The sequence below is a fragment of the Apus apus genome, chromosome 5 (genome assembly GCF_020740795.1).
Source record: "Apus apus isolate bApuApu2 chromosome 5, bApuApu2.pri.cur, whole genome shotgun sequence".
Classification (NCBI taxonomy): domain Eukaryota; kingdom Metazoa; phylum Chordata; class Aves; order Apodiformes; family Apodidae; genus Apus; species Apus apus.
The window spans coordinates 41,897,170-41,907,276 of NC_067286.1; the positions used below are offsets into that span (position 1 = coordinate 41,897,170).

Sequence of the window (10,107 nt, forward strand, 5' to 3'; positions counted from 1 at the left end):
TGCTCTTAAAATGACAGCCTGGCAAACTGTAGAGGGTCGTGCAGCTGCTGTGTTTGAAGCTTACTGTTTTTGCCCCTCCTGGGTGATGCCCAGGGCATCTTGCAAGATGCCATCCTGTGGCTTCTGCCGCAGGCCTGAGTCAGTCCTGCTGACCCTCCTCTGACTCGGGACTAGGAGGCTGGTTAAGTGGGGAGCCTGCTGCTTGGGGGGTTCAGGCTGCTCTGGAGAGGAAAAGCCCCAGGCTTAGCTGGTCCCTGGCCTGCTCTGGCGTTAGCGCTCGGCTCCCCGTTTCCTCTGCGCAGCTTTTGCTGCGTTCCCTGCCTTTGCTGGGGCGGGAGATGAGCTTCTCCTGGATTCTGCTCCCCCCTGGTGGACAAGCCCTCCTACTGCCGCCCGAGAGCCAGGCTGTCAGGAGCAGGGTGTTGCTGCTGGTGGCAAGCAGGAGCTGGAATCGGGTAGCCACGGGAAAGTTTCGCTGGTGCCATTAATTCGTTACTGTCGGGTAACGGGAGGGAGTGGTGGGAGACCAGGGCCAAAACTGCACTGCTGCCATTGCCAGCTGCTCCTCCAGCCTGTGGCTTTGACCTGGAAAAGGGAGCACAGCAGCTCCTGCCTCAGCTGTTAACAGCCCCCTTTTGTTCATGCTTCTTTTTCTTCCACCCTGGGTTGTATTGACTCATGCTCCTTCCATCAGTGCTGGTTCTCAGCGTTCACCCCTTTAACCCCTTGCTGTTTGTCCTACCAGGAATGACTGCTCAAAGCACAGCAACGAGGGCAGCTGCTGTCCTGCCAGCAGAAAGAAGCACCCAGGTGCAGGAGGCTGGAGCCAGAATGGGTAATGGCAAAAGGCTAGATGAAAACAGGCCCACTGCATTTTTTTTTTTCTGAGCCCTAAGATGCATCTGCATGGCTGCACATGCAAGATGCTGTGCAGTAGGCAGGGGCATGAGAGTAGCTGGCCAGGCACTTGGTGCCACCTTCTGGGTTTTGGCTGCAGGGTGCTGCCAGCCAGTGGACAACAACCCAGGCCTCCTACCCAGGCTGGAGAGAGATTTGGGGTCCTTCACTGCTCAGCCCAGGCCTCCCTGGTCTTGCTCAGAAACAAAGGGACACTTCTGCAATCCATAATGAGTGGTTTATTCTTTTCAGAGGGCCAGAGGGAGAATAGAGGCCTCCCTCCCATCTTTTCCCTGCACCAGACATGACACACACACACAGAGCAAGGGATGGGCACAGACCCTGGGCTCAGGCACCAGCCAGCGGGGCCTGGAGGAGATGCACTTGGAAGCCACAAGAAATAATGGGAGGTGGGGGAGGGGTGGGGGTGCTACTGTGGTTGCAGCAGAGATAAAAAACATAGGGTGGGAGCCCTAGGGCATGGTACTAGGCTGAAGTAGGGATGCCCCAAAAGAGGAGTGTGGCCTCTCCTCTGGGTAAGCACTTGGGCTGCCCTTCCCACCAGCGAGGACCTAGAGAAGACAGCCCAGATTGCAGCCTCCTCTCTCAGAGATGCCAACAAACACAAGCAGAGACAAAGAACATGTAAGGCTGCAAAACTTCACGTGTACTTCACCCCAGGGCAGCCCTTACCGGCAATTTCCCCACTCCTCAGCAGGCAGAGCTGCCAGTGCTACCCGGGGTCACCAGTGCCAGGGACAGTGGCTGTGTGCCCAGCTCCCTGTGGGAAGGACAGCCTGCCTAGCCCACCAGCTTGTTCCAAGGGATAGTGCTGAAGAAGGAGTGGGACTTCAGTTTCGTCATGCCACTTTCTCCAGAGCCCAAACGCTGCTTTGGGTTGTACTGTAGGAGCTGCAGAGAAAGGGGATGGGACAGTAGGATCATAGAATAGAGTCACAGAATGTCTTGGGTTGGAAGGGACCTTTAAAGGTCATCTAGTCCAACCCTCTACAATAAGCAGGGACATCTCACACTAGAAGAGATTGCTCAGAGCCCCATTAAGCCTGACCCCAGGGATGGGGCCCCCACCACTTCTCTAGGCAACCCATTCCCATGATTCACCACCCTCATATTAAATAACTTTTTCCTAATGTCCAACTTAAATCTACCCTTTTCTAGCTTGAAACCATTACCCCTTGTCCTATCATTTCATACCCTAGTGAACAGGTCTTCCCCAGCCTTATAGGCTCCTTTCAAGTACTGGAAGGTCAGTATAAGGTCCCTCTGGAGTCTTCTCCTCCTCAGGCTGAAAAGCTACCCAGGCTGGACGCGCTGGCCCCATCCTCCCTCCCATCCACCCAAGCCCCCTACCTCAGTGAGCAGCGACTTAGCGGCCATGCTGAGCCCCTCTGGCAGATGCAATGGGGTATGAGGTTGAATCCCTGAAGGGTGGTTTTGTGACAGTGGCTGCAGGAGGCAGAGAATGATGGTGAGTGGAGGCACTGAGAAGGGTAGGAGCACCCTGCTGAACCTTCATCACCACACAACCCCAGCTCTACACAGCAGGATTTAAAGCCCAGGGCTCTGAACACCCAGCAACCATGTACAGGCACTAGGAATCACATGCCTGAAGTAACCTGTCATGGTGCTGAGGTGCCAGCAGGGCAAAGCACCCTTCCAGCCCTGCATGGCAGGGAGTTCCCGTGCTGTCATGTTGCCTCCTCCCCCCACTCCTTGCACAGCTCCTCTGCCTCTTACCACTCCTGTCAGCAACTCGTACAACAGAGAGCCAAAGCTCCAGCAGTCAGCTGCTTCAGTGGGCTCCAAGATACCCCCCACTTCTGCAGAAAGAGCCAGAGAGGTGTTAAGAGCTGGAGGCAGGGAATACTAGTGTCTGTGCCATGCTAGGCACATCTCACTGCCTGCAGAAGCTCCCTCTCCCCCAGCTGGCAGTGCTGATCCGAGAGCAGAAGAAAGCAGGGGATGTGTCCCTTACCTGGGGCACTGTACAGCTCTTCCTGTGCCTGGCTGCAGCACTGGGGTTCTATCTCTGTCCACTGGCCAAAGAAGGTGAGACGGACATGACCTGCAGAACAGTACCAGAGCCAAAAGCAGGGAGATTAGGACAAAGTGAGGGACTTTGGTCAGAGCACAAAGCCTGGCTACCTCCCTGCAAATGGGAACAGCCAGGGCACTGGGTTCCTGCTGCACCCCAAACACAGAGGCACTGCACAGCCCCCAGCACTGCACATCCCACCGCCCCCCCCCACTGCACATCCCCCAGCACCGCACACATCCCACCCCAAGCACTGCACATCCCTCTGGCACTGCACATCCCACCCCCCCCACTGCACATCCCCCAGCACTGCACATCCTACCCCCCAGCACTGCACATCTCCTGGCACTGCACCTCCCTCGCCCTCCCAGTGCATGCCCCAGGTGCCCAGCAGGCCTGTGCAGCTGGCGAGACTGGCAAGGTGGACTCCAAGCTTGGAGACCTCAGGGCTGGCTGCAGTGAAGAAAGCAGCAGTGCCAAAGGGAGGAAGGCTGACTTTCCCCTTGCACAGCTCTCTGCATTTTTCTTTCCCTAAGCAATTCATAGCTCTCCAGTTTGCCCCAGCTGTTGCCAGCTGAGCAGGGATGTGTGCTCAGCTTGCACTGACACTAGTATCCATGGCTTGAAGGGATGGGCAGGCTCTGGAATATCCCAGTAAGCAGTAACTACAAGCAGGGGAAAGCTGCAATCTCACTAACCTCGGGCCCAGATCAGCTGGTCTCAGCTTCCCAGTGCTGGGATTTCCCAAGCAGCCAGTCCCCACATGGGACCAGGGGCAATGCATTCCTGTGGCTGCAGCCCCAATTCTCCCACTGCAGAGCCATCTCTTGTAAAAAGCACTTGGAAATCCCAACTGAAACAGCACTTCCAGGTTCAGAAACAGCCAAACCTCCCCAGACTCTCACCCTCCCCCAAAGCAAACTCAAGCAAGTCCCTGGGAATGGGACAAACAGTAGTCTAGCAGCCTTAAGGCCAGCCTCCTCCTCCTTGGACAGCAGCCTGGAGCACTACCTACCAGCTGCATCAAGTAGCAGGTTCCTGGGGTTGAGGTCCCGGCACAATACACCTTGTTGGTGAAGTCCCTCTAAGGCCAGGAGGATTTCTGCTGCCCACAGCTGCACCTGCTCCTCCTTCACAGCCCAAGCTCTCCGGCTGTGCCCATGGGAAGCCAGAAACTGGCACTGTCCTGAGAGTGGCTGCTCTCTGAGCTGGCCACAGGTCAGGCTTTCTCCCCGCAAGGAGTCCCGTACTGCTGGGTCAGGCCCATGAGCCTTGCCAGAGCTGGACAGGGCAAATCCTGCATGGAGCTGCCTCTGACCCAAGGAGGTCAGGAGATGCTGAGCCCAGGGGACCTCAGACACTTGCTGAGATGGCAGCTCCTCTGCCCCTGGCTGGCCCACTCTCACAGCCTTTGGTACAGGGCCAGGTGTCTGAAGAAGCTTTTCACTGGCACATTGGCCTGGATATTGTTGGGAAGCTGCGCTCCCCGATCCACAGCCCGTGCCACCGGTTTGACTGTCCCAGGGGTAGATGACAAGGCCCTGGTTGCTAAGGTGGCCAGGGCCTTTGGCTGATGCTGCTGGAACATGGTTGATAACACCAGACACAGCCTGGGTCACACTGAGATCCTGCCCTCCAGGTGCAGCCCTCATGACAACAGCAGGAGCCAGGTGAGGCTGGCAGTGGTTCCCCAGGCTGAGGTCCCTGGGGTTGGGGGACTGCTCCTGAGGGGACAAGGCATCCGTGCTTCCCAGCGCTTGATGGGCTGCACAGCCTGGGAGGCCACTGCCTGTCTGAGCAGAGAAGATGGAGACTTGGCTGCTGTCCTGGGAGCTTCCCACGCTGTCAACTCTGCCATGGTCTCTCAGGGCTTGAATGGTGTTTGAATAGGCAGAGCCCTGCTGGACACAGTACTTGGAGCGGAGGTGAGACCACAGCGTCTCCCCTGGAAAGCAGAGAGAACATGTGATAGGGCAGAAAGCATCCCTGGTCCCCTGGCTGCAGACACGGTCCATTTAGGCACAGGGGAAGGCCCACATGCTGGCAACGTCACCAAGATTTGTTAACCTCCCCAGCAAAGCTCAAGTCCATGCAGAGTACTCCCCAGCCCTACAAGCATACCTGCTCAACATGACACCTCCTCCAGGATTTGCCAGACCAAAGGTTCATTCCCCTCTCTTTCAGCAGCCCTGATCCCCCTTCTGCACAGCCTCCTTGATTGCAGCTCCGCCACTCAGAAGTCACTGGCCAGCTACATCTTCACACATGCCCCTGATCCCACCACCATTCTCACTTTCCCCTGAAAGCCTTTCCTCCCCACATGACAGCCATGCTAGAGAGGTCTCACAGCATTGGCACAGAGCCCATGGGTCAGCAGTGAGCCAGAGCAGTGAGGCCTGGAGCCCATAGCACACTGCTGGAGCTTCCCAGCCTCACCACATTCAGCTGCTGGCTGCTTTCTGCAGTCCCTCCTACTGTGACGCATGAGGAGCTGATGCTGTTCTCCAACACATCAGCCTCCATCAGCTGCTGCTCCCTACTTAGCCATGAAACCAGCAGAGAAGCTCCTTGCAACAAGCCTCCACCTTGTCACACTTCTTCACCAGGATCTGGGACAAGCCCCAACTTTGCCTCTTTGTTGCACTCGAACCCCAATATGCTCCCTGCTCTTTATGCCCTCCATCTCCTCTTTTTGGTCAGATTCCAGTGTGGCCTCTTCTTTTGTAACCAAAACAATGTTTTAGAAAGGTCTTATCAAAATAGTATTTTGTTTTGTTCTACAACATCCAGGCAAACTACCTCACTTGGTTGTCCTTCTCCATCACTTTTCCGTCATGGGCAAAAAAATGCCAGTGAAATGAAAAGGTTTTTCTTTTCAAGACACTGGACCACAACAATCTCTACCTCAAGGCATGACTGTTCCCTCCCATGGGACACAGTGGTCTCTAAGGCTAGTTTCCACATAACACCCCTACACACACACAACCTCTTTCTCCTTGCAGGTCTCCACAGGCCCATTTCTAGACTACTTCCCCAGTCAGTTCTTACCAAAGCTCCAAAATCCCCCATACAGCTAAACAACTCCTTCCATAAAGTCTCCAAGCCCTGGTACCAATCACCCTTCTATGAAGAGGACAGCTTGTGCTGTCACTATAAAAAACAGTCCCAAACCAGCATAAGAAACATATTTGAGACTTTAAAGAAAGGGAGGCTGGGGATAAGAGCAGGATGCTCCACAAATGGGAGGCAGTGCTGTCCCTACTCACCCTGCACGTGCTCCAGGTGGAGGAAGATGGAGTCCTCACTCACGTAGTAGCACAGCAGCTTGACCATAAAGGGGACCCCATGAGGGATGATGGTCTGTCGCTCACGAGTCTCAACATGGGATTTGCGGAGGCTCTGAGGAGGTACAGATGTGTTACAGCACATCTCCCTGCAGCCTAGCACCTGGCAGGGCAGGAGGCAGCCAGAAAGGCAGCCTGCTAAGCCCCATGGCTGCCCCCCTGCATCACCTGCAATGGAACTCCCTGTCAGCCCCCAGCTGTGAACTGGCAGGGCTCTGCAAAGGTCAGCCAAGGCAGAGTGCTCCCCACCTGCACTGTGGGACCCACAGGACACTGCTGGTCCAGAGCAGTAGCCTTCCCCCACAACTGCCCCTACTGCCTTTGGATGGGAACCCATCATCCTGGCCCTTTCCTCTCTCCCCTCTGAACTGATGCTTCTCCCTCTCATGTCAGAGCCTCCTTATCCAATTATTAAAGTCCTTTATTTTTAGTTCCAAGGGCACTGGAAAAAGCCCTAGGACCTGTACTGACCTCGCCTACCACCCATTTCAAGGGCTGACTCAGATAAACATGGACATACAGCTTGGCTTGCAGGACTACGAGGCAGAGGAATGGATGACCAAGGAGAACCTCTTCCCTTCCAATCACAGAAGATGGCTGAGACAGCCAAAAGAAGCTTTATGAGCAATGAATTTCCTCCAGCATTTCTGTGATCTGCTAGTTTTTGGTCCTCTCACCTGCCCCGGTCATCTGCTCTGGAATGACAGGGAGAAACAGGCAGATGAAACTGAAAACGCCCACCTTGAGTATAAAGGTCCCACCAGTGGCTGGATCCTGGACAATCTGCACCTGGGAGCAATATATAAAACATTGTTCAGAAGCAGTGACTGCTCCCACCCCAACACGCAACCTACGGGAACGACCCATGCACTCAACTCCAGAACAAAAAACTCCCACCTAACTAGAAGAGTCTGGTGGTGCTCAAACCCCTACTCTTGAAAGACAAAACACAGGTGAGATAGCTATGGAGACGGGGATTAGAGAGTTAATTAAAAAAAGAGGTGACTCCCACACCAGTTTTGCTTCCTTCACAACAAAGGGTTTTGCACTCCTGGGCCCCTTGTGGTGCCCTGGGCTGTCCACCTGGGACTTGGCAGGACAGGAGGACCACATCAGTCCTGACAAACTGAGATGTGTGAATGGCAGAGGAGAGCAATGTGTCAGTGCGTGTACGGAGACTGTGAGCAAACTTCATGCCAAGATCATGAACTAACAATTGCTTGATTCATCCACATAGTTTGCCTTCTGCTGAAGTCTAGATGATCCATTAGAGTCCAAAATCATGGTACCGAAGCATCAAGCATGATTCCATGCATGGGAATGAACTGGATGCACCAGCCTTCTTGTAATTATCTTGCTAGATCTTATAAGCAAAAGGAATGGGGACGCTAACAGATTTCCCAGCTGACCCCTAGAGGGTCTTGCATCCTCACCTGTGAATTTTCCTTGGTGGGAATGGTGTGGATGGTAACACACACATTTCTCAGTGGGTAGGCTGGGGGCCAGCACCCCCAGCCCAGCTGCCAGGATCCTCCAGGTTACACTTCCCTTGATCTAGCCCCATCCTCACCCCCTCAGTTGCAGGCTGAGTCATTACCTTATCGATCACTCCCACAACCTTACATCCTCTCAGGTTCTCCACTGCTGAGCTCAGCGTCCTGACGGGCCGGAAGCGCAGGCTGCTGTAACCCTGCAAGGTGGGGAAGGGAAGATGAGGAACCTAGAGATGCTGCTGTCTGTGAGAGTGGGTGGAACAAGTCCCTTCATTTCCCAGAGCAGGCAGCAATACTGCCAGGCTGGTAAACCTCCAGAGATGACTCTCCAGCTGTAGTGGTTGATTCCTAACATCAGCTGGACTGTTTTCTTGGCCAGCTCCTGGATTTTTTAAGCTTTCAGGGAAAGCTTGCACCTGCAGCAGAGGTAAAATCACTGCAACCTAAACTGCCTCAACACTAAGGGGATCTGCACAGAAGGCAGCTGTTGTTCTCCTCTTCTCCTTCTCACCACCCCAGACCCTGCCCTGCTTCACTCCCCTCTGCCTTCATTAACCACCACCTTCCCACAGTGCAGCAAGCAGCCATAGTCTTTGGTTTCAATCCAGATGGGAACAATGACAGGGAAGATGGCATTCTTAACATCTGACAAGGTGGTTCTCCCTGGTGGCTTCAGTCCCACCAAAAACGCTAATTTTCACTATGACGGCCACAAGTTAAAACATGCACATTGATAGGGGTGTTGCAGTCCTGGGAGCACACCAGGCAAGCTGGGCCCACCTCTGTTCTTTGCACCAGGCAGAGCAAAAGGCTGCCAGCTCCCTCACAGCCACCAGCATGCCAGGACGCTCTGCACCTGACGTGCCTGCCATTTTCTCTATGCCACCTCACCACGACATCTGGTAGAGGCAGCTGAGGAGGCTCAGCAAGACTGCTTTACGTGTGCATCCCCCCAGATCTCCCAGTGACGTGGATCCACTGCCACCCCGCCCGTGCTGCCCCACGCCCGCCCCTCACCGTGCCAGCGGGGTTGCCATCCCCCGCAGCCCGCTGGAGGTGGCAGTTGAAGATCTCCTCCGCACGCCTCAGGTACTGCGTGATCTTCCGCTTCACAGCCTCCCGGCGCTCCTTGTTGGGGTCAACTGCGGGCAGCGCAGAGGGGGGGCGTGAGGGGCCTCCTGCCCCCCCGCGGGGATGCCCCGGCCCCCTTGCTGGTTTCCCTGGAGGGATGCCCCCGTCTGCTGGCTGCACTCCCGCAAGGATGCCCCTCACCCTCCGCTGGTTTCCTCACAGGGATGCCTCGGTCCCCTAACTGCGCTCCCCGCAGGGATGCCCGGCCCCCGGCCGCCCTGCACGGAGGGGTGTCCCAGCCCCCGCCCGCCCGCCGCGGCGGCCCCGCGCACCCTGCACGCCGCGGAGCAGCACGTCCACGCCGTTCTGGTAGTGGTTGAAGGCCTCCTCGTAGTCCTCGCTGACGTCCCGCTCCAGCGCCAGCCGCAGCTGCCGCGCCGCCTCCACCAGGTAGTCCCGCCGCCCGCCGCCCTCGGGCCCCGCGGGCGAGACGCGGCTCCGCAGCTGCCCCAGGAGAACGCGGGCCTCGGCCCGGCTCATGGCCCCGCGCCGCCGCCCCGCGCCGCGGCGGGAGGAGGGGCGGGGACGCGCGGGGAAGCGCGCCGCTCGCCCCGGGCCCCGCGCCGGCCGCTGCCCCGCATCGCCCCCGCCCCGCCCCGCCCCGCGGGCACACACCTGGGCGCGCCGCCGGCAGCAGCCCCGGCGGCGCGGGGCGGGGCGGGTCCCCGGTGCGGCGGGGCTGGGGGCAGCGCGGATTGGCTGGGGGTGACATCATCACCCGCACACGCAGCCCCCCGGGGGGCTCCGGTAACGGCGGGGAGCGCCATTGCCCTGCTTGCTTCACCGTCACCGCTAGTCACCAGTGACTGGTCTAAGTTAATAAAGCTCCCTCTCATTAACTACTGCCTTTGCTGCCGAACTTCCTCCCCTAGCACGTAATTAGCCGCGCTGTAAATACCTTTTGCCTCTCCCCACCCCCGGAGGTGCCCCCTCCCAGCAGCTCCCTGCCGGGCCGCGCCAGGAGCAGGGACGGGCTGGGACCTGCCCCTTCCCAGGGCACCGGCGGCTCCGTCCGATTTGCATCTCCCGAGCCCGGGTCGTGTCCCGCCTGCCCTGGGCTCTTGTCTGGCCCCTTCACCAGCTCTGGCAGGCTCATCTGGTTTTACCAAGTTATTTCAAATATATAGAGCAGGGAACATCAGAACAAATGCATTAGGGTGCAGCAAAATGACAGCATAGTCAAGAT

The 10,107-nt window shown here is 56.9% G+C and overlaps 1 protein-coding gene across 2 annotated transcripts; it reads right to left on the minus strand.

The window, feature by feature from the left end:
- Positions 1-1,247: 1,247 nt before the first annotated feature.
- On the minus strand, positions 1,248-9,416 carry RPS6KL1 (ribosomal protein S6 kinase like 1). Of its 2 annotated transcripts, XM_051620476.1 has the most exons (10): positions 9,194-9,416; positions 8,808-8,932; positions 7,895-7,987; positions 7,039-7,086; positions 6,220-6,352; positions 3,969-4,898; positions 2,894-2,983; positions 2,656-2,738; positions 2,269-2,364; positions 1,248-1,809 (listed from the first exon to the last, which is right to left on the minus strand). In XM_051620476.1, exons 1-10 carry the CDS (start codon positions 9,399-9,401, stop codon positions 1,699-1,701), a joined length of 1,917 nt encoding a protein of 638 aa, XP_051476436.1. In that variant the 5' UTR covers positions 9,402-9,416; the 3' UTR covers positions 1,248-1,698. The 2 variants fall into 2 exon arrangements, with proteins under 2 accessions (XP_051476436.1, XP_051476437.1); XM_051620477.1 differs by lacking the exon at positions 2,656-2,738 and having other exon boundaries at positions 1,741-1,809.
- Positions 9,417-10,107: the final 691 nt, after the last annotated feature.